This window comes from Mytilus californianus, unplaced genomic scaffold, assembly GCF_021869535.1.
Source record: "Mytilus californianus isolate M0D057914Y unplaced genomic scaffold, xbMytCali1.0.p SCAF_15, whole genome shotgun sequence".
Lineage (NCBI taxonomy): Eukaryota > Metazoa > Mollusca > Bivalvia > Mytilida > Mytilidae > Mytilus > Mytilus californianus.
In genome coordinates, this window is record NW_026262637.1 from 6,506,821 (window position 1) to 6,530,935 (window position 24,115).

The 24,115-nt window shown below is 33.0% G+C and overlaps 1 protein-coding gene and 1 long non-coding RNA gene across 5 annotated transcripts in view; both read left to right on the forward strand.

Moving 5' to 3' along the window:
* LOC127725276 (CNK3/IPCEF1 fusion protein-like) overlaps window positions 1-24,115 on the forward strand; it is an 83,549-nt gene that overhangs the window by 56,957 nt on the left and 2,477 nt on the right. For 3 of the 4 annotated variants that reach the window (XM_052232148.1, XM_052232149.1, XM_052232150.1), the window contains 4 exons: window positions 844-912; window positions 1,669-1,769; window positions 2,854-3,075; window positions 18,994-19,211. In XM_052232148.1, coding sequence (XP_052088108.1) covers window positions 844-912; window positions 1,669-1,769; window positions 2,854-3,075; window positions 18,994-19,211 — 610 coding nt within the window. Of the gene's footprint in view, window positions 1-843; window positions 913-1,668; window positions 1,770-2,853; window positions 3,076-18,993; window positions 19,212-19,296; window positions 19,337-19,591; window positions 19,672-24,115 lie in introns of those variants that run through there. The other variant, XM_052232151.1, reaches the window with a different exon arrangement.
* LOC127725282 (uncharacterized) lies at window positions 4,940-18,530 on the forward strand. The gene is made up of 3 exons (XR_007992903.1): window positions 4,940-9,825; window positions 15,550-15,593; window positions 17,115-18,530. It is a non-coding gene; the product is annotated as an uncharacterized LOC127725282 (long non-coding RNA).

The window sequence follows — 24,115 nt, forward strand, 5'->3', positions numbered from 1 at the left end:
TAGCTAATGCATGAGGATATGGGTAATATCAGTAGAAGATCGTAGTTAATTATCAGTTCTGTTAAAAATCATGTTGTACAGGATATTAGTATAGTATTTTTATTTTTACACTTTCTAGTGTAGCATTAAAACATTGATTGCAGTCAGTTTTTCGCTCATATAAACTATCTTTAAAAGAAGTAGTGTTTTGTGTCAGGTTATACATAGTTAATATTTTGCTTTACTTGTTTGTTTTTGTATTCACTTAATTCCAGCTTTTTCATATACAGAACTTTTCACTTGGATATACCCAATAAATATAGTTGTCACAAGGCACCAGATCACATGACTTAGATTTCATATGACTTATATATGTTCCTATATAAAAAAATAAATAAATACAGAGTAAATGTTAAAGGATAATATTGTGATATGAAACAAAAAATAAAAGTCAATCTGATTACAGGCAGTTGATCACAATAACTTCACATTTCAGATCTATTCTATGAAAAACTTAGATTACAGCTGATAAACCTAATGATGATAAAAAAAAGATTATCTGCCATGTCGAATAGTTTCTAATCTAACAGAAACTTTAAGGAAAATGTTTTACTTTCTGTATTGGCAAACATTTATGCTTACGGGTAAATAGAACTCTACAGTGGTAATACTTTGCTGAGATATGTAAAAGTCTCTGTAGTTTTATTAGTCTATATAGAGAAAACATAGCTCTTGACCAGCCATAAGATCACTTGTCCCCTCAATCCTTCTTTTATTTTGTCTGACAGGTTTCTAGTACATAATTTTAATGAAAGAAGACTGCTTCCAACTATTTTATGAACAAATCCAATATTTCTTTTTCAGTGCATTTAAAATCCATAACCTAGGAACATCATTTCTATTTTCATCAGATAGACAAGAGGATATGAAAAAGTAAGTTTTTGAAAATTTATTTTGAGGAAAGGGTATTTATATACATAAATCAGGCCGTTAGTTTCTCATTTGAATTGTTTTACATTTGTTATTTCAGGGCCTTTTATAGCTGACTATGTTGTACGGTTTTACTCATGGTTGAAGGTCGTACAGTGACCTATAGTTGTTAATTTCTGTGTCATTTGGTCTCTTGTGGAGAGTTGTCTCATTGGCAATCATACCACATCTCCTTATTTTTATATATATGATATATGAATAAAAATAGAAGTGGGGATATTCACACATTAGATATCAACCCAGTGACACAAAAAGCCAAAAGACAATTTGAAGTAAATATAGCTGGAGAAGGATATTGTCCTGGTTTTCCTGCAGCTATACTATGCATGTACAGTTTCAGTCTGTAAAAATTACATGTTATACTTCATGTCATTTCCTTGATTTTAAGTAAATGTTATAAGGATTTAATGTTGAAACACCTGTCACTTCAACAACATGCAGTTTTATTTTCATGGGTATCAATTTTCATGGATTGAGGAAATCTTGCTTTTTTGTGGAAATATTATTTCATGGTTTTGTCAAAGTCAACATACAAGCCTATAGAAAGTTAGGAATATGTTAAACATTTAGATTTCTGGTTCAGCTGTACCCACGAAATTCATGAAAATTGGTATCCCACAAAGGGCTCTTGTCTGCTAGAACAAAATATTACTACAATGTTTGTAATAGGCATAATATAATATCTGTTTATAACTACAGATGGATGAACAAAATGGGTCTGGCAGCCATAGCTTATGACGAGAAGAAAGTTACAGAGCATGCTATATTTCCTCATGTAAGACGTCCTAATGACAACCATGGTAAGTCTGTTTTTGTAGCCATAGCTTATGATGAGAAGAAGTCACGGACCATGCTATATTTCCTCATGTAAGACGTCCTAATGACAACAATGGTAAGTCTGTTTTTATAGCCATAGCTTATGACGAGAAGAAAGTTACAGAGCATGCTATATTTCCTCATGTAAGATGTCCTAATGACAACAATGGTAAGTCTGTTTTTGTAGCCATAGCTTATGATGAGAAGAAGTCACAGACCATGCTATATTTCCTCATGTAAGACGTCCTAATAACAACCATGGTAAGTCTGTTTTGTAGCCATAGCTTATGACGAGAAGACAGTTACAGAGCATGCTATATTTCCTCATGTAAGATGTCCTAATGACAACAATGGTAAGTCTGTTTTTGTAGCCATAGCTTATGACGAGAAGAAAGTTACAGAGCATGCTATATTTCCTCATGTAAGACTTCCTAATGACAACAATGGTAAGTCTGTTTTTGTAGCCTTGGCTTATGATGAGAAGAAGTCACAGACCATGCTATATTTCCTCATGTAAGACTTCCTAATGACAACCATGTAAGTCTGTTTTGTAGCCATAGCTTATGATGAGAAGAAGTCACAGACCATGCTATATTTCCTCATGTAAGACGTCCTAATAACAACCATGGTAAGTCTGTTTTGTAGCCATAGCTTATGATGAGAAGAAGTCACAGACCATGCTATATTTCCTCATGTAAGACGTCCTAATAACAACCATGGTAAGTCTGTTTTGTAGCCATAGCTTATGATGAGAGGAAGTCACAGACCATGCTATATTTTCTCATGTTAAACATCCTACAGACAACCATGGTAAGCATAGTTTTTTTTCTGGTTGTAGCTTATGACAAGAATAAAGGTCACATGTCATGCTATCTTTCATAATGTTAGATGTCTTAATGACACAATGGTTTTTTTTTATTTTTGCAGCCATAGTCATAGTCACAGATCATTTTTCATTTCATAAAACCATTATCAGTTGAGTTGCTTGAGAATGAAAATGATCACATAAAAAGATCAAGGCAAAATTTAAGAAAAAAGCAGTAATAGAAAAACATATAATATTTTCAGATATTGCCGAGTTTAGTGAGAGTGATGATGAGACACTAGACTCAGCCAACACTAGCAACACAAGTAAAGATACCGACTCTAGTGGTCATGGCTCTCCCGATATAAGGTCAAGGTTACCTGTTAGTGAAGATGACGAGGTTGTGTTCAGGAACCGTGGAAGTGGTTGTTCATCTTTCACAACAGGAAGTCTCTACAGTTGTGTACCAACAGAATTCTCTGATAGTAAGAATTGTACATAAATTTTAAGATTATCTATTTCAAGCTTTGAACTTTTTACTGGTTATAATTTTAGACTCTGATTGCAGAATACATGATGTAACATTATACAATTACGGCCTGCTGAGGAGGTGAATATCCAAAATTGTCAACCCAAGTAAGGGTTATTCCATGAGGACTTTAGCCTGAGGGGAATAACCCTTACTCAGGTTGACAATTTTGGATATTCACCGACTCAATGGGCCATAACTGTTTTATTAAACCGAACGAACAAATTACAATTAAAAGTAAAATATTGTCAAAACACTTACGTTAGAAAACTATTTTGTGTCTATTAACATTTCTCGTATCAGTACAACAAAGGTAGACTTTGTCTGTAAAATATAGATGGCCCTGAAATGGGATGTTTACAAGATATATCGTCGGCACTAGATGAATTTCCAAGCTGCCTTGTTTGATTTTGTTTCTTCATCACTTGATGGGCTTCTAACCTTGCCCTTGCCATATTTGTTTTAGTTTATCTGATGTAAAGTGACGTCATACTTTAAAGGGAGTTAACTTGTGACAATTGAAGAAGGACAAGGGTTATTCACCGGGGAATAATAGGGTTGTTCGATAGAGGCTTCAATTTGTCGGGGTTATTCACTGGGGAATAATAGGGTTGTTCGATGGCTTCAATTTGTTGGGGTTATTTACTGATCCTGCCAATTTTTGGAAAAGCATAGAAATTAAACTGTGACACGTGATTCCATATTAGCCAATCAAATAATTACTATATAATGTAAGGTACAATAATAAACATTGATATTTTATTTTAGTCTAACATTTACTGATGTTTTAACAAGGCAATTTTTATACGACCGCAAAAAAATTTTGCGGTCGTATATTGGTATGACGTTGGCGTCGTTGTCGTCGTCATCCAAAGACACATTGGTTTTCGCACTCTAACTTTAGTTTAAGTGAATGGATCTCTATGAAATTTTACCATAAGGTTCAATAACACAAAAGGAAGGTTGGGATTGATTTTGGGGGTTATGGTACCAACAGTTAAGGAATAAGGGGCCAAAAATAAGCATTTTTGTAACTTCCAGACATAACTTGTGTGTTAGTGTATGGATCTCTCTTACATTGTACCACAAGGTTCCATATCACAAAGGGAATGCTGGGATTGATTTTGGGGATAATTGCCTCAAAATTTTAGGAAATTAGGGGCCAAAAAAGGGGCAAAAAACAAGCATTTTTCTAGTTTCATGACAATAACTTGTGTATAAGTGTATGGATCTTTCTGAAATTGTACTACAAGGTTCCATATCACAAAGGGAAGGCTGGGATTGATTTTGGGGATAATTGCCTCAAAATTTTAGGAATTAGGGGCCAAAAAGGGGCAAAAAATAAGCATTTTTCTAGTTTCAGGCCAATAACTTGTGTGTAAGTGTATGGATCTTTATGAAATTGTACTACAAGGTTCCATATCACAAAGGGAGAGATGGGTCTGACTTTGGGTGTAATTGCCCCAAATGTTTAGGAATTTGGGGCCAAAAAGGGGCGAAAAAACAAGCATTTTTCTAGTTTCCAGACAATAACTTGTGTTCAAGTGTATGGATCTCTCTGAAATTGTACTGCAAGGTACCATACCGCAAAGGGAAGACTGGGATTGATTTTGGGGGTAATTGCCTCAAAATTTTAGGAATAAGGGCCCAAAAAGGGGCAAAAAACAAGCATTTTTCTAGTTTATGGACAATAACTAGTGTGTAAGTGTATGGAACTTTATGAAATTGTACTACAAGGTTCCGTATCACAAAGGGAAAGCTTGTTTTGAGTTTGGGGGTAATTGCGCTATACGTTTAGGAATTTGGGGCCAAAAAAACAAGCATTTTTAGCTCACCGGGGCCCAAAGGGCCCCATGTGAGCTTATGCCATCACTTGGCGTCCGTCGTCTGTTGTCGTAAACTATTTCAAAAATCTTCTTCTCTGAAACTACTGGGCCAAATACCTTCAAACTTTAACTAAATGTTCCTTAGGGTATCTAGTTTATGAATTGTATCCGAAGTTTTGATCCATCGACAAACATGGCCACCATGGCTAAAAATAGAACATAGAGGTCAAATGCAGTTTTTTGCTTTTATCTCAAAAACTAAAGCTTTTAGAGCAAATCTGACATGTGGTAAAATTGTTCAATTGGTGAAGATCTATCAGCCCTGAAATTTTCAGACGAATTAAACAACTCATTGTTGGGTTGCTGCCACTAAATTAGTAGTTTTAAGGAAATTTTGCAGTTTTTATACGACCGCAAAAATTGAAAATTTTTTGGTCGTATATTGGTATGACGTTGGCGTCGTCGTCGTCGTCGTCGTCGTCGTCGTCGTCGTCGTCGTCGTCGTCTGGCGTCGTCCGGCGTCGTCCGAAGACACATTGGTTTTCGCACTCTAACTTTAGTTTAAGTGAATGGATCTCCATGAAATTTTACCATAAGGTTCAATACCACGAAAGGAAGGTTGGGATTGATTTTGGGGGTTATGGTACCAACAGTTAAGGAATTAGGGGCCAAAAAGGGGCCAAAAATAAGCATTTTTGTAACTTCCAGACAATAACTTGTGTGTAAGTGTATGGATCTCTCTGACATTGTACCACAAGGTTCCATATCACAAAGGGAAGGCTGTAATTGATTTTGGGGGTAATTGCCCCAAAATTTTAGGAATTAGGGGCCAAAAAAGGGGCAAAAAACAAGCATTTTTCTAGTTTCATGACAATAACTTGTGTGTAAGTGTTTGGATATTTCTGAAATTGTACTACAAGGTTCCATATCACAAAGGGAAAGCTGGAATTGAGTTTGGGGGTAATTGCCCGAAACGTTTAGGAATTGGGGGCCAAAAAGGGGCCAAAAATAAGCATTTTTCTAGTTTCCAGACAATAACTTGTGTTCAAGTGTATGGATCTCTCTGAAATTGTACTGCAAGGTACCATACCACAAAGGGAAGGCTGGGATTGAGTTTGGGGGTGATGAATCATAAGGGGATTCAAAAAATTGGGGGGGGGGATTTTTTTTTTTTTTTTTCTTTTTTTTTTTTTTTTTCCTTTTTTTTTTCTTTTAAAATTTTCCATTTTAAGTTGGTTATTTCTGATTAATATTTAAAAGCAAATAATAATGATATGGTAGGAGATACACACCAAACAGGATGTGTAAATTATTATCTAATAAGTATTGTGCAATAGCAAGAAATTTTCAATTGCACAGTATTGCACAATAGCAAGAAATCTTCAATTGCACAGTATTGCGCAATAGCAAGAAATCTTCAATTGCACAGTATTGCGCAATAGCAAGAAATATCCAATAGCACAATATTGCACAATAGCAAGAAATTGTCAATTGTACAGTATTGCACAATAGCAAGAAATATTCAATTGCACAGTATTGTGCAAAAGAAGATACTTCGTATAAATTGCTTATTTCTTGATCAATTTCAATGGGGTTTTATTCTTGAATTCTTGGGGTTCTTTAATATGCTGAATCTAACCGTGTATTAAGTTTTTGGATTTTTGGCCCCGTTTTTAAATTGGTCCACATTGAGGTCCAAAGGGTCCAAAATTTAACTTTGTTTGATTTCATCAAAAATTGAATTATTGGGGTTCTTTGATATGCCGAATCTAACCGTGTATTTAGATTCTTAATTTTTGGTTCCGTTTTCAAATTGGTCTACATTAAGGTCAAAAGGGTCCAAAATTAAACTTAGTTTGATTTTAACAAAAATTGAATTTTTAGGGTACTTTGATATGCTGAATCTAAACATGTATTTAGATTTTTGATTATGGGCCCAGTTTTCAAGTTGGTCCAAATCGGGGTCCAAAATTAAACTTTGTTTGATTTCAACAAAAATTGAATATATGGGGTTCTTTGATATGCTGAATCTAACCATGTATTTAGATTTTTGATTTTTGGGCCCCGTTATCAACTTTGTCCACATTGAGGTCAAAAGGGTCCAAAATTAAACTTTGTTTGATTTCATCAAAAATTGAATTCTTGGGGTTCTTTGATATGCTGAATCTAACCATGTATTTCGATTTTTTATTTGTGGACCCGCTATCAAATTGGTTCATACTGAGGTCAAAAGGATCCAAAATTGAACTTTGTTTGATTTCATCAAAAATTGAATTATTGGGGTTCTTTGATATGCCAAATCCAACCGTGTATTTAGATTTTTAATTTTGGGTCCCGTTTTTAAATTGGTCTACAATAAGGTCCAAAGGGTCCAAAATTAAACTTAGTTTGATTTTAACAAAAATTGAATTCTTGGGGTTCTTTGATATGCTGAATCTAAACATGTGTTTAGATTTATGATTATGGGCCCAGTTTTCAAGTTGGTCCAAGTTGGGGTTCAAAATTAAACTTTGTTTGATTTCAACAAAAATTGAATATATGGGGTTCTTTGATATGCTGAATCTTACCATGTATTTAGATTTTAGATTTTTGGCCCAGTTTTCAAGTTGGTCCAAATTGGGGTCCAAAATTAAACTTTGTTTGATTTCAACAAAAATTGAATATATGGGGTTCTTTGATATGCTGAATCTTACCATGTATTTAGATTTTTTATTTGTGGGCCCGCTATCAAATTGGTTCATATTGAGGTCAAAAGGGTCCAAAATTAAACTTTGTTTGATTTCATCAAAAATTTAATTATTGGGGTTCTTTGATATGCCAAATCTAGCCGTGTATTTAGATTTTTAATTTTGGGTCCCGTTTTTTAAATTGGTCTACATTAAGGTCTAAAGGGTCCAAAATTAAACTTTGTTTGATTTTAACAAAAATTGAATTTTTGGGGTTCTTTGATATGCTGAATCTAAACATGTGTTTAGATTTTTTATTATGGGACCAGTTTTCAAGTTGGTCCAAGTTGGGGTCCAAAATTAAACTTTGTTTGATTTCAACAAAAATTGAATATATGGGGTTCTTTGATATGCTGAATCTAAACATGTATTTAGATTTTAGATTTTTGGCCCAGTTTTCAAGTTGGTCCAAATTGGGGTCCAAAATTAAACTTTGTTTGATTTCAACAAAAATAGAATATATGGGGTTCTTTGATATGCTGAATCTTACCATGTATTTAGATTTTTTATTTTGTGGGCCCGCTATCAAATTGGTTCATATTGAGGTCAAAAGGGTCCAAAATTAAACTTTGTTTGATTTCATCAAAAATTGAATTATTGGGGTTCTTTGATATGCCAAATCTAACCGTGTTTTTAGATTTTTATACGACCGCAAACAAATTTTGTGGTCGTATATTGGTATGACGTTGGCGTCGTCGTCGTCGTCGTCGTCGTCGTCGTCCGGCGTCGTCGTCCGGCGTCGTCGTCCGAATACATATTGGTTTTCGCACTCTAACTTTAGTTTAAGTGAATGGATCTTTTTGAAATTTGACCATAAGGTTAAATACCACAAAAGGAAGGTTGGGATTGATTTTGGGGGTTATGGTACCAACAGTTAAGGAATTAGGGGCCAAAAAGGGGCCAAAAATTAGCATTTTCTAGTTTCCAGACAATAACTGTGGAACGGTGTATGGATCTCTCTGAAATTATACTACAAGTTTCCATACCACAAAGGGATGGTTAGGATTTGCTTTGGGGGGTTATGGCTCAAACCGTTTAGGAATTAGGGGCAAAAAAGGGGGGAAAACAAGGTTGTCCTGGTTAATGGACAAATACTTTAGTACAAAACATAATTTAAAGCAGTGTAAGGGAGATAAATCAAATACATCATTGAAATTATCTCCCTTACACTGCTTTTAAATTATGTATAAAGTAATGGTTAATGAACAATAAAGATAATCTAAAACAGTGTAAGGGAGGTAATCCAAATACAACGTTTTGGTTACTTCCCTTACACTGCTTTTAAATTATGTTTAAAGAAATGCATATTTATAAAGGAAGACCAGTAAAAATATCTGCAAATGTTTTCATCTTTTTTTTTTACAAAAAAATCCATATGAAAGATTTGACACTATATTTTTATTAATTCTATTATGAAATAGATTAAGTTAGCACTATGGTAAATTTAAATGGGTAATTATGGTTGCCAACTCCATTGGAAATTTGAATTGAGATTATGACCATATCTTGAGGGAAAGAATTTTTTGGGGGGAAAAAGGGGGGGGGGGATAAAAAGAAATTGTGGGGGGCCAATTTTTTCTCATTTCAGATTTCAGAAATTAAAAAGAATTATTCTTCAAATATTATTTTTTTTTCAAATTTCAAATATTGAAAAATTTCAAGAAGTAATCTTTAATTGCACAGTATGGCGCATTAGATTTGTAAAATCTTTGATCACATTTATTTATTTGTTATGCCGAATCTAACAGTGTATTTAGATTTTTAATTTTGGGTCCAGTTTTCAAATTGGTCTACATTAATGTCCAAAGGGTCCAAAATTAAACTTTGTTTGATTTTAGCAAAAATTGAATATATGAGGTTCTTTGATATGCTGAATCTAAACATGTATTTAGATTTTTGATTTTTGGCCCAGTTTTCAAGTTGGTCCAAATTGGGGTCCAAAATTAAACTTTGTTTGATTTCAACAAAAATTGAATATATGGGGTTCTTTGATATGCTGAATCTAACCATGTATTTAGATTTTTTATTTGTGGACATTGTTATCTAATTGGTTCATATTGAGGTCAAAAGGGTCCAAAATTAAACTTTGTTTGATTTCATCTAAAATTGAATTATTGGGGTTCTTTGATATTCCAAATCTAACCGTGTATTTAGGTTTTTAATTTTGGGTCCTGTTTTTTAAATTGGTCTACATTGAGGTCCAAAGGGTCCAAAATTAAACTTAGTTTGATTTTGACAAAAATTGAATTCTTGGGGTTCTTTGATTTGCTGAATCTAAACATGTGTTTAGATTTTTGATTATGGGCCCTGTTTTCAAGTTGGTCCAAGATAGGGTCCAGTATTTAAACTTTGTTTGATTTCAACAAAAATTGAATATATGGGGTTCTTTGATATGCTAAATCTAAACATGTATTTAGATTTTTGATTATGGGCCCAGTTTTCAAGTTGGTCCAAGTTGGGGTCCAAAATTAAACTTTTTTTGATTTCAACAAAAATTGAATATATGGGGTTCTTTGATATGCTGAATCTAACCATGAATTTAGATTTTTTATTTGTGGGCCCTGCTATCAAATTGCTTCATATTGAGGTCAAAAGGGTCCAAAATTAAACTTTGTTTGATTTCATCAAAAATTGAATTATTGGGGTTCTTTGATATTCCAAATCTAACCGTGTATTTAGATTTTTAATTTTAAGTCCCGTTTTTTAAATTGGTCTACATTAAGGTCCAAAGGGTCCAAAATTAAACTTAATTTGATTTTAGCAAAAATTGAATTCTTGGGGTTCTTTGATATGCTGAATCTAAACATGTGTTTAGATTTTTGATTATGGGCCCAGTTTTCAAGTTTGTCCAAGTTGGGGTCCAAAATTAAACTTTGTTTGATTTTAACAAAAATTGAATATATGGGGTTCTTTGATATGCTGAATCTAACCATGTATTTTGATTTTGGACATTGGACCATAATAGGTAAATTAAAAAAATTCAAGTTCTTAGACCACATTCTTTCTGTGTCAGAAACCTATGCTGTGTCAAATATTTAATAACAATCCAAATTCAGAGCTGTATCAAGCTTGAATGTTGTGTCCATACTTGCCCCAACTGTTCAGGGTTCGACCTCTGCGGTCGTATCAAGCTGCGCCCCAGCGAAGCATTTTATTTGTTATTATCTTGAATATTATTATAGATAGATATAAACTGTAAACAGCAATAATGTTCAGCAAAGTAGGATCTACAAAAAAGTTTTATGACCAAAATTGTCAATTGACCCCTTAAGGAGTTATTGCCCTTTAAAGACAATTTTACACAATTTGTTCATCAAGTTTGCTAACATTTAAAAATCTTCTCCTGAAACTACTGGGCCAAATACCTTCAAACTTCATCTAAATGTTCCTTAGGATATCTTGTTTATAAATTGTATCCGAAGTTTTAATCCATCGTCAAACATGGCCGCCATGGCTAAAAATAGAACATAGGGGTCAAATGCAGTTTTTGGCTTATATCTCCAAAACTAAAGCTTTTAGAGCAAATCTGACATTGGTAAAATTGTTCAATTGATCAGGATCTATCAGCCCTGAAATTTTCAGACAAATCGAACAACCCATTGTTGGGTTGCTGCCACTAAATTGGTAGTTTTGAGGAAATTTTGCAGTTTTTTGTTATTATTATACGACCGCAAAAAATTTTTTGGGATCGTATAATGGTATGATGTCGTCTGCGTCGTCGTCCGAAGACACATTGGTTTCCGGACAATAACTTTAGTTTAAGTGAATGGATCTCTCAGAAAGTTCAATAACACAAAAGGAAGGTTGGGATTGATTTTGGGGATGATGGTCCCAACCGTTTAGGAATTAGGGGCCCAAAAGGGTCCCATAAACAAGCATTTTTCTAGTTTCAGGATAATAACTTGTGTATAAGTATTTCGATTGCTCTGAAATTGTACCACAATGTTTAATACCGCAAGTAGAAGGTTGGTATTCATTTTAGGGGTTATGGGGCCAACAGTTTAGGAATTAAGGGCCAAAAAGGGACCAAAAAGGCATTTTTCTAGTTTCTAGACAATAACTTGTGTGTAAGTATATGGATCTCTCTGACATTGTACCACAAGGTTCCATATAACAAAGGGAAGGCTATGATTGAGTTTGGGGTTAATTGCCCCAAACATGTAGGAATTAGGGGCCAAAAAAGGGCCAAAAACAAGCATTTTTCTAGTTTCCAGACAATAACTTGTGTTTAAGTGTATGGATATCTCTGAAATTGTACTACAATGTTCCATTTTACAAAGGAAAGGCTGGGATTGAGTTTTGGGGTTATTGCTCCAAGAGGGGTTTCAAAAAGTGGGGGGGGGGGGGGGGGGGGGTGGTTCCAATTTTTTTAAAGGATTCATATTTTTTTTTTCAAAATTTTTCAAATTTCGAATTTTTGAAAAGTTTCAAGAAGAAATCTTCACTTGCACCGTATTGCGCAATAGATTTGTAAGATCTTTGACCACATCAATTTTGTGTCAGAAACCTATATTATGTCAAAAATTTGATCGCAATCCAAATTAAGACAGTATCAAGCTTAAATATTGTGTCCAAATTTGCCCAAACTGTTCAGGGTTCGATCTCTGCGGTCATTGCAGGCTGTGCTCAGCGAAGCATTTTATCTTGAATATTATTATAGATAGATATAAACTGTAAACAGCAATAATGTTCAGCAAAGTAAGATCTACAGAAAAGTTAAATGACCAAATTTGTCAATTGACCCCCTTTAGGATTTATTGCCCTTTAAAGACAATTTTACGCAATGTGTTCATCAAGTTTGCTAACATTTAGAAATCTTCTCTTCTGAAACTATTGTGCCTAATACTTCTTAGCTTTGAATGAATGTTCCTTTAGGAATCTAGTTTATGAATTGTATCCGAAATTTTGATCCATGAACAAACATGGCCGCCATGGCTAAAAATAGAACATAGGGGTGAAATGTAGTTTTTGGCTTTTATCTCAGAAACTAAAGCATTTAGAGCAAATCTGACAAGGGGTAAAAATTTTCAATAGGTCAAGATCTATCAGCCATTTAATTTTCAGACACAACTAACAACCCATTGTTGGGTTGCAGCCACTAAATTGGTTGTTGTAAGGAAATTTGCAGTTTTTATACGACCGCAAAAAAATTTTGTGGTCGTATATTGGTATGACGTTGGCGTCGTCGTCGTCCAGCGTTGTCGTCCGAAGACACATTGGTTTTCGCACTCTAACTTTAGTTTAAGTGAATGGATCTTTTTGAAATTTGACCATAAGGTTAAATACCACAAAAGGAAGGTTGGGATTGATTTTGGGGGTTATTGTACCAACAGTTAAGGAATTAGTGGCCAAAAAGGGGCCAAAAATAAGCATTTTCTAGTTTCCAGACAATAACTGTGGAACGGTGTATGGATCTCTCTGAAATTATACTACAAGTTTCCATACCACAAAGGGATGGTTAGGATTTGCTTTGGGGGTTATGGCTCAAACCGTTTAGGAATTAGGGTCAAAAAAGGGGGAAAAACAAGGTTGTCCTGGTTAATGGACAAATACTTTAGTACAAAACATAATTTAAAGCAGTGTAAGGGAGATAAATCAAATACATCATTGAAATTATCTCCCTTACACTGCTTTTAAATTATGTATAAAGTAATGGTTAATGAACAATAAAGATAATTTAAAACAGTGTAAGGGAGGTAATCCAAATACAACGTTTTCGTTACTTCCCTTACACTGCATTTAAATTATGTATAAAGAAATGCATATTTATAAAGGAAGACCAGTAAAAATATCGGCAAATGTTGCATCTTTTTTTTTTACAAAAAAATCCATATGAAAGATTTGACACTATATTTTTAATTCTATTATAAAATAGATTAAGTTAGCACTATGGTAAATTTAAATGGGTAATTATGTTAGCACTATTGTAAATTTAAATGGGTAATTATGGTTGCCAACTCCATTGGAAATTTGAATTGAGATTATGACCATATCTTGAGGGAAAGAATTTTTTGGGGGACAAAAGGGGGGGGGGGGGATAGAAAGAAATTGTGGGGGGTCAATTTTTTCTCATTTCAGATTTCAGAAATTAAAAAGAATTATTCTTCAAATATTATTTTTTTTTCAAATTTCAAATATTGAAAAATTTCAAGAAGTAATCTTTAATTGCACAGTATGGCGCATTAGATTTTTAAAATCTTTGATCACATTTATTTATTTGTTATGCCGAATCTAACAGTGTATTTAGATTTTTAATTTTGGGTCCAGTTTTCAAATTGGTCTACATTAAGGTCCAAAGGGTCCAAAATTAAACTTTGTTTGATTTTAGCAAAAATTGAATATATGAGGTTCTTTGATATGCTGAATCTAAACATGTATTTAGATTTTTATACGACCGCAAAAAAATTTTGTGGTCGTATATTGGTATGACGTTGGCGTCGTCGTCGTCCGGCGTCGTCGTCGTCCGGCGTCGTCGTCCGAATACACATTGGTTTTCGCACTCTAACTTTAGTTTAAGTGAATGGATCTTTTTGAAATTTGACCATAAGGTTAAATACCACAAAAGGAAGGTTGGGATTGATTTTGGGGGTTATGGTACCAACAGTTAAGGAATTAGGGGCCAAAAAGGGGCCAAAAATAAGCATTTTCTAGTTTCCAGACAATAACTGTGGAACGTTGTATGGATCTCTCTGAAATTATACTACAAGTTTCCATACCACAAAGGGATGGTTAGGATTTGCTTTGGGGGGTTATGGCTCAAACCGTTTAGGAATTAGGGGCAAAAAAGGGGGAAAAACAAGGTTGTCCTGGTTAATGGACAAATACTTTAGTACAAAACATAATTTAAAGCAGTGTAAGGGAGATAAATCAAATACATCATTGAAATTATCTCCCTTACACTGCTTTTAAATTATGTATAAAGTAATGGTTAATGAACAATAAAGATAATTTAAAACAGTGTAAGGGAGGTAATCCAAATACAACGTTTTGGTTACTTCCCTTACACTGCTTTTAAATTATGTTTAAAGAAATGCATATTTATAAAGGAAGACCAGTAAAAATATCTGCAAATGTTGCATCTTTTTTTTTACAAAAAAATCCATATGAAAGATTTGACACTATATTTTTAATTCTATTATAAAATAGATTAAGTTAGCACTATGGTAAATTTAAATGGGTAATTATGGTTGCCAACTCCATTGGAAATTTGAATTGAGATTTTGACCATATCTTGAGGGAAAGAATTTTTTGGGGGAAAAAAGGGGGGGGGGATAAAAAGAAATTGTGGGGGGTCAATTTTTTCTCATTTCAGATTTCAGAAATTAAAAAGAATTATTCTTCAAATATTATTTTTTTTTCAAATTTCAAATATTGAAAAATTTCAAGAAGTAATCTTTAATTGCACAGTATGGCGCATTAGATTTGTAAAATCTTTGATCACATTTATTTATTTGTTATGCCGAATCTAACAGTGTATTTAGATTTTTAATTTTGGGTCCAGTTTTCAAATTGGTCTACATTAAGGTCCAAAGGGTCCAAAATTAAACTTTGTTTGATTTTAGCAAAAATTGAATATATGAGGTTCTTTGATATGCTGAATCTAAACATGTATTTAGATTTTTGATTTTTGGCCCAGTTTTCAAGTTGGTCCAAATTGGGGTCCAAAATTGAACTTTGTTTGATTTCAACAAAAATTGAATATATGGGGTTCTTTGATATGCTGAATCTAACCATGTATTTAGATTTTTTATTTGTGGACCTCGTTATCAAATTGGTTCATATTGAGGTCAAAAGGGTCCAAAATTAAACTTTGTTTGATTTCATCTAAAATTGAATTATTAGGGTTCTTTGATATTCCAAATCTAACTGTGTATTTAGATTTTTAATTTTGGGTCCTGTTTTTTAAATTGGTCTACATTAAGGTCCAAAGGGTCCAAAATTAAACTTAATTTGATTTTAACAAAAATTGAATTCTTGGGGTTCTTTGATATGCTGAATCTAAACATGTGTTTAGATTTTTGATTATGGGCCCAGTTTTCAAGTTGGTCCAAGATAGGGTCCAGTATTTAAACTTTGTTTGATTTCAACAAAAATTGAATATATGGGGTTCTTTGATATGCTGAATCTAAACATGTATTTAGATTTTTGATTATGGGCCCAGTTTTCAAGTTGGTCCAAATTGGGGTCCAAAATTAAACTTTGTTTGATTTCATCAAAAATTGAATTATTGGGGTTCTTTGATATGCCAAATCTAACCGTGTTTTTAGATTTTTAATTTGGGTCCCGTTTTTTTTAAATTGGTCTTCATTGAGGTCCAAAGGGTCCAAAATTAAACTTAGTTTGATTTTAACAAAAATTGAATTCTTGGGGTTCTTTGATATGCTGAATCTAAACATGTGTTTAGATTTTTGATTATGGGCCCAGTTTTCAAGTTGGTCCAAGTTGGGGTCCAAAATTAAACTTTTTTTGATTTCAACAAAAATTGAATATATGGGGTTCTTTGATATGCTGAATCTAACCATGAATTTAGAATTTTTTATTTGTGGGCCCCGCTATCAAATTGGTTCATATTGAGGTCAAAAGGGTCCAAAATTAAACTTTGTTTGATTTCATCAAAAATTGAATTATTGGGGTTCTTTGATATTCCAAATCTAACCGTGTATTTAGATTTTTAATTTTAAGTCCCGTTTTTTAAATTGGTCTACATTAAGGTCCAAAGGGTCCAAAATTAAACATAGTTTGATTTTAGCAAAAATTGAATTCTTGGGGTTCTTTGATATGCTGAATCTAAACATGTGTTTAGATTTTTGATTATGGGCCAAGTTTTCAAGTTTGCCCAAGTTGGGGTCCAAAATTAAACTTTGTTTGATTTTAACAAAAATTGAATATATGGGGTTCTTTGATATGCTGAATCTAACCATGTATTTTGATTTTGGACATTGGACCATAATAGGTAAATTAAAAAAATTCAAGTTCTTAGACCACATTCTTTCTGTGTCAGAAACCTATGCTGTGTCAAATATTTAATAACAATCCAAATTCAGAGCTGTATCAAGCTTGAATGTTGTGTCCATACTTGCCCCAACTGTTCAGGGTTCTACTTCTGCGGTCGTATCAAGCTGCGCCCCAGCGAAGCATTTTATTGATTTTTGGCCCAGTTTTCAAGTTGGTCCAAATTGGGGTCAAAATTAAACTTTGTTTGATTTCAACAAAAATTGAATATATGGGGTTCTTTGATATGCTGAATCTAACCATGTATTTAGATTTTTTATTTGTGGACCCCGTTATCAAATTGGTTCATATTGAGGTCAAAAGGGTCCAAAATTAAACTTTGTTTGATTTCATCTAAAATTGAATTATTGGGGTTCTTTGATATTCCAAATCTAACCGTGTATTTAGATTTTTAATTTTGGGTCCTGTTTTTTAAATTGGTCTACATTAAGGTCCAAAGGGTCCAAAATTAAACTTAGTTTGATTTTAACAAAAATTGAATTCTTGGGGTTCTTTGATATGCTGAATCTAAACATGTGTTTAGATTTTTGATTATGGGCCCAGTTTTCAAGATGGTCCAAGATAGGGTCCAGTATTTAAACTTTGTTTGATTTCAACAAAAATTGAATATATGGGGTTCTTTGATATGCTATATCTAAACATGTATTTAGATTTTTGATTATGGGCCCAGTTTTCAAGTTGGTCCAAGTTGGGGTCCAAAATTAAACTTTTTTTGATTTCAACAAAAATTGAATATATGGGGTTCTTTGATATGCTGAATCTAACCATGAATTTAGATTTTTTATTTGTGGGCCCCGCTATCAAATTGGTTCATATTGAGGTCAAAAGGGTCCAAAATTAAACTTTGTTTGATTTCATCAAAAATTGAATTATTGGGGTTCTTTGATATTCCAAATCTAACCGTTGATTTAGATTTTTAATTTTAAGTCCCGTTTTTTTAAATTGGTCTACATTAAGGTCCAAAGGGTCCAAAATTAAACTTAGTTTGATTTTAGCAAAAATTGAATTCTTGGGGTTCTTTGATATGCTGAATCGAAGCATGTGTTTAGATTTTTGATTATGGGCCCAGTTTTCAAGTTTGTCCAAGTTGGGGTCCAAAATTAAACTTTGTTTGATTTTAACAAAAATTGAATATATGGGGTTCTTTGATATGCTGAATCTAACCATGTATTTTGATTTTGGACATTGGACCATAATAGGTAAATTAAAAAAATTCTTAGACCACATTCTTTCTGTGTCAGAAACCTATGCTGTGTCAAATATTTAATAACAATCCAAATTCAGAGCTGTATCAAGCTTGAATGTTGTGTCCATACTTGCCCCAACTGTTCAGGGTTCGACCTCTGCGGTCGTATCAAGCTGCGCCCCAGCGAAGCATTTTATTGGTTATTATCTTGAATATTATTGAAGATAAAGATAAACTGTAAACAGCAAAAATGTTCAGCAAAGTAAGATCTACAAAAAAGTTTTATATGACCAAAATTGTCAATTGACCCCTTAAGGAGTTATTGCCCTTTAAGGACAATTTTACACAAGTTGTTTTATGTTTTTTAACTTTAAAAATCTTCTCAAATGAATCTAGTATAAATTTTGTATTTCATTTCCTTGTACGTCAAGAAACATTGACACTATGGCTAAAATGGAACATATGGGTAAAAAGCAAAAATAATCATTGATGAAAGATTTAAGCAAAAAAAATAACAGGTGAGCGATTCAGGCTCTTGAGAGCCTCTTGTTCTAGTTTTCAGACAATAACTTGTGTTCAAGTGTATGGATCTCTCTGAAATTGTACTGCAAGGTACCATACCACAAAGGGAAGGCTGGGATTGAGTTTCGAGGTGCTGAATCATAAGGGGGTTCAAAAAATTTGGGGGAGGGATTTTTTATTCCTTTTTATTCTTTAGAATTTTCCATTTTAAATTGGTTATTTCTGATTTATATATAAAAGCAAATAATAATGATATGGTTTGAATAGGTAAATTAAAATTTTTTAAGTTCTTAGACCACATTCATTCTGTGTCAGAAACCTATGCTGTGTCAAATATTTAATCACAATCCAAATTCAGTGCTGTATCAAGCTTGAATGTTGTGTCCATACTTGCCCCAACTGTTCAGGGTTCGACCTCTGTGGTCGTATCGAGCTGCGCCCAGCGGAGCATTTTATTTTTATTCTTTTTTCTTTTTTTTTCAGATTCAACAGTTAAAGAGTTCCTATAATACTACATCACATTGTTTTTGTTTATAATGACTTATTGGAATTCCACAAATATAGGGTTATAACAAATTTAAAGTTTGATTATGTAATTTCAGATTCCGAATCATCAACAGTAACAGGGTTCTCACAAAGTACCGATGATCTGACACATATTTATCGTACACTTGAAAGTGAACATTTGACATTTGATGGCAAAGATAAACAAAAACAAAGGAGAAGTGCAATAAAATCTGAGAGTTCTGGGGATGGGTTACCTTCAGGTGAACAGGTGGAAAAAGTCAAGAAACTTCACTCTTTAGAAAGAACATTAAAGGTTAGTTTTGTTAAGGGATGGGTTACCTTCAGGTGAACAGGTGGATAAAGTCAAGAAACTCCACTCTTTAGAAGGAACATTAAAGGTTAGTTTTGTTTAGGGATGGGTTACATTCTGGTGAACAGGTTGGAAAAGTCAAGAAACTTCACTATTTAGAAAGAACATTAAAGGTTAGTTTTGTTTAGGGATGGGTTACATTCTTGTGAACAGGTTGGAAAAGTCAAGAAACTTCACTATTTAGAAAGAACATTAAAGGTTAGTTTTGTTTAGGGATGGGTTACATTCTTGTGAACAGGTTGGAAAAGTCAAGAAACTTCACTATTTAGAAAGAACATTAAGGGTTAGTTTTGTTTAGGAGTTGGTTACCTTCTGGTGAACAGGTGGGAAAAGTCAAGAAACTCCACTCTTTAGAAAGAACATTAAAGTTTAGTTTTGTTAAGGGATTGGTTACCTTCTTATGAATAGGTGAGAAAAGTCCAGAAACTCCACTCTTTAGTAGAAAGAACATTAAAGGTTATTTTTGTTAAGGACAGCAAAATACACTTTATAGTTTTTATACGCCCATTTACGGGACGTATTATTGTAAACCGCTGTCACTCTGTCTGTATTTCCATCCGTCCGTATGAATTTTAATGAAACTATGGTGTATTGTTTATATCTATTGACATAAGCTTCCTTTCGATTTTTATAAATTTGAGGTTTTACGTTTCTGAGTTATGGGATTTTATTCATAAAAAAAGGGGGGGGGGGGGTTTAGTTTTAGTTAACAATAACTCAAAAGTAGTTTTCATGAAACTTTGGTGACTGGTTTTTATCTGTTTAATTTTTTTATAAATTTCTGATATGACATTGAGGAGTTATGGAACTTCAGTGAAGCCACAGGCATATCATGTGCTCATGGAGTAGCTCTTTATTGAAAATTATTGGCGATTGCAAGCCTATGAAGAGGGATTCAAATGATTACTATATATTTAAAAAGAAACTCCACTTTAGTAACCAAGTCCACATAAATAAAACGATCAATAAACTAACCTCCTTCAGAAGTCCTGGGAATTGCATGAATAAGACAAATGTTTGATTAGACAGTACCTGGCTACAATACTGTAAATTCAGAAATTGTTGCTGGCATTTATTATTGTGTTTTTAAAGAACGGACAAAAAGGCGAGATTAATTATGGCTAGTTCAAAAATATATGTTAGTATCAGACATCTGAATGCAAGTTCTTATTAGTGCCATACTCAACCAGTCACATTAACAAAAACCTCGCAATAATTTCTGAATTTACATTATATAGTTTACCAGATACTTCCTTACAATTATCATTTGTTTAACATTGAACATAAATAACCAAATGTATGCAAAACAATGTAGCATTTAGTTGATACAAAATCCTGTTTATCCGTATTTTACTCATAAATGGACTTAGTTTTTCTGCCAGTTAACATTACATTCACTCTGTGGTTAAAGTTTTTTAAATTTTAAAAACTTTCTTAAACTATCCTGGATTTGTACCATACTTGGACAGAAGCTTGTTTATGATCAAAAGCTAGTATCTAGTTTTTCCATATATTACTTATAAATGGACTTAGTTTTTCTTCCAGTTAACATTACATACAGTCTGCAGTTAAAGTTTTTAAAACATTTATTAGATTCATAAAACATCCTGGATTCTTACCAAACTTGAACAGAAGCTTCTTACATTCAAAAGATAATATCTAGAGGAAAATTTTTAATAATTATTTCCCCATTTTTGTTGAGCCTGCTACTAACAGCAAAAGAAGGCGAAACACTGGGTTCTGCGGAACCCTTACAAATTTTTTGAAGAATTAGATGAACAATGAAAACCAGATGAATTGGTACAATAATGTTCGAGTTTCAGACTCAAGAAAGAACATAATCACAAAAGTTGAAGATTTGTTTGCATATTTATATGATGATTGTTAGGTCAACATTATTTACATGCCACTTGACACCTTAAATCAGTACACCATGATATAGTCCTTATCTTAAATCAGTACACCATGATATAGTCCTTTTCTTAAATCAGTACACCATGATATAGTCCTTATCTTAAATCAGTACACCATGATTTGGTCCTTATCTTAAATCAGTACACCACATCATGATATAGACCTCATCTTAAATCAGTACAACATGATATAGTCCTTATCTTAAATCAGTACACCATGATATAGTCCTTTTCTTAATTCAGTACACCATGATAAAGTCCTTATCTTAAATCAGTACACCATGCTATAGTCCTTATCTTAAATCAGTACACCATGATATAGTCCTTATCTTAAATCAGTACACCATGATATAGTCCTTATCTTAAATCAGTACACCATGATATAGTCCTTATCTTAAATCAGTACACCATGATATAGTTCGTTTCTTAAATCAGTACACCATGATATAGTTCCTTATCTTAAATCAGTACACCATGATATAGTCCTTATCTTAAATCAGTACACCATGATATAGTCCTTATCTTAAATCAGTACACCATGATATAGTCCTTTTCTTAAATCAGTACACCATGATATAGTCCTTATCTTAAATCAGTACACCATGATTTGGTCCTTATCTTAAATCAGTACACCACATCATGATATAGACCTCATCTTAAATCAGTACAACATGATATAGTCCTTATCTTAAATCAGTACACCATGATATAGTCCTTTTCTTAATTCAGTACACCATGATAAAGTCCTTATCTTAAATCAGTACACCATGCTATAGTCCTTATCTTAAATCAGTACACCATGATATAGTCCTTATCTTAAATCAGTACACCATGATATAGTCCTTATCTTAAATCAGTACACCATGATATAGTCCTTATCTTAAATCAGTACACCATGATATAGTTCGTTTCTTAAATCAGTACACCATGATATAGTCCTTATCTTAAATCAGTACACCATGATATAGTCCTTATCTTAAATCAGTACACCATGATATAGTCCTTATCTTAAATCAGTACGCCATGATATAGTCCGTTTCTTAAATTAGTACACCACACCATGATATAGCCCTTATCTTAAAACAGTACACCATGATATAGTCCTTATCTTAAATTAGTACACCATGATATAGTCCTTATCTTAAATCAGTACACCATGATATAGTCCTTATCTTAAATCAGAACACCATGATATAGTCCTGATCTTAAATCAGTACACCATGATATAGTCCTGATCTTAAATCAGTACACCATGATATAGTCCTTATCTTAAATCAGTACACCACACCATGATATATCCCTTATCTTAAAACAGTACACCATGATATAGTCCTTATCTTAAATTAGTACACCATGATATAGTCCTTATCTTAAATCAGTACACCATGATATAGCCCTTATCTTAAAACAGTACACCATGATATAGTCCTTATCTTAAATTAGTACACCATGATATAGTCCTTATCTTAAATCAGTACACCATGATATAGTCCTTATCTTAAATCAGTACACCATGATATAGTCCTTATCTTAAATCAGTACACCATGATATAGTCCTGATCTTAAATCAGTACACCATGATATAGTCCTTATCTTAAATCAGTACACCACACCATGATATATCCCTTATCTTAAAACAGTACACCATGATATAGTCCTTATCTTAAATTAGTACACCATGATATAGTCCTTATCTTAAATCAGTACACCATGATATAGCCCTTATCTTAAAACAGTACACCATGATATAGTCCTTATCTTAAATCAGTACACCATGATATAGTCCTTATCTTAAATCAGTACACCATGATATAGTCCTTATCTTAAATCAGTACACCATGATATAGTCCTGATCTTAAATCAGTACACCATGATATAGTCCTTATCTTAAATCAGTACACCACACCATGATATATCCCTTATCTTAAAACAGTACACCATGATATAGTCCTTATCTTAAATTAGTACACCATGATATAGTCCTTATCTTAAATCAGTACACCATGATATAGTCCTTATCTTAAATCAGTACACCACATCATGATATAGCCTTTATCTTAAATCAGTACACCATGATATAGTCCTTATCTAAAATCAGTACACCATGATATAGTCCTTTTCTTAAATCAGTACACGATGATATAGTCCTTATCTTAAATCAGTACACCATGATAAAGTCCTTATCTTAAATCAGTACACCATGCTATAGTCCTTATCTTTAATCAGTACACCATGATATAATCCTTTTCTTAAATCAGTTCACAATGATATAGTCCTTATCTTAAATCAATACACCATGATATAGTCCTTATCTTAAATCAGTACACCACACCATGATATAGCCCTTATCTTAAAACAGTACACCATGATATAGTCCTTATCTTAAATTAGTACACCATGATATAGTCCTTATCTTAAATCAGTACACCATGATATAGTCCTTATCTTAAATCAGTACACCATGATATAGTCCTTATCTTAAATCAGTACACCACATCATGATATAGCCTTTATCTTAAATCAGTACACCATGATATAGTCCTTATCTAAAATCAGTACACCATGATATAGTCCTTTTCTTAAATCAGTACACGATGATATAGTCCTTATCTTAAATCAGTACACCATGATAAAGTCCTTATCTTAAATCAGTACACCATGCTATAGTCCTTATCTTTAATCAGTTCACCATGATATAATCCTTTTCTTAAATCAGTTCACAATGATATAGTCCTGATCTTAAATCAATACACCATGATATAGTCCTTATCTTAAATCAGTACACCACATCATGATATAGCCTTTATCTTAAATCAGTACACCATGATATAGTCCTTATCTAAAATCAGTACACCATGATATAGTCCTTTTCTTAAATCAGTACACGATGATATAGTCCTTATCTTAAATCAGTACACCATGATAAAGTCCTTA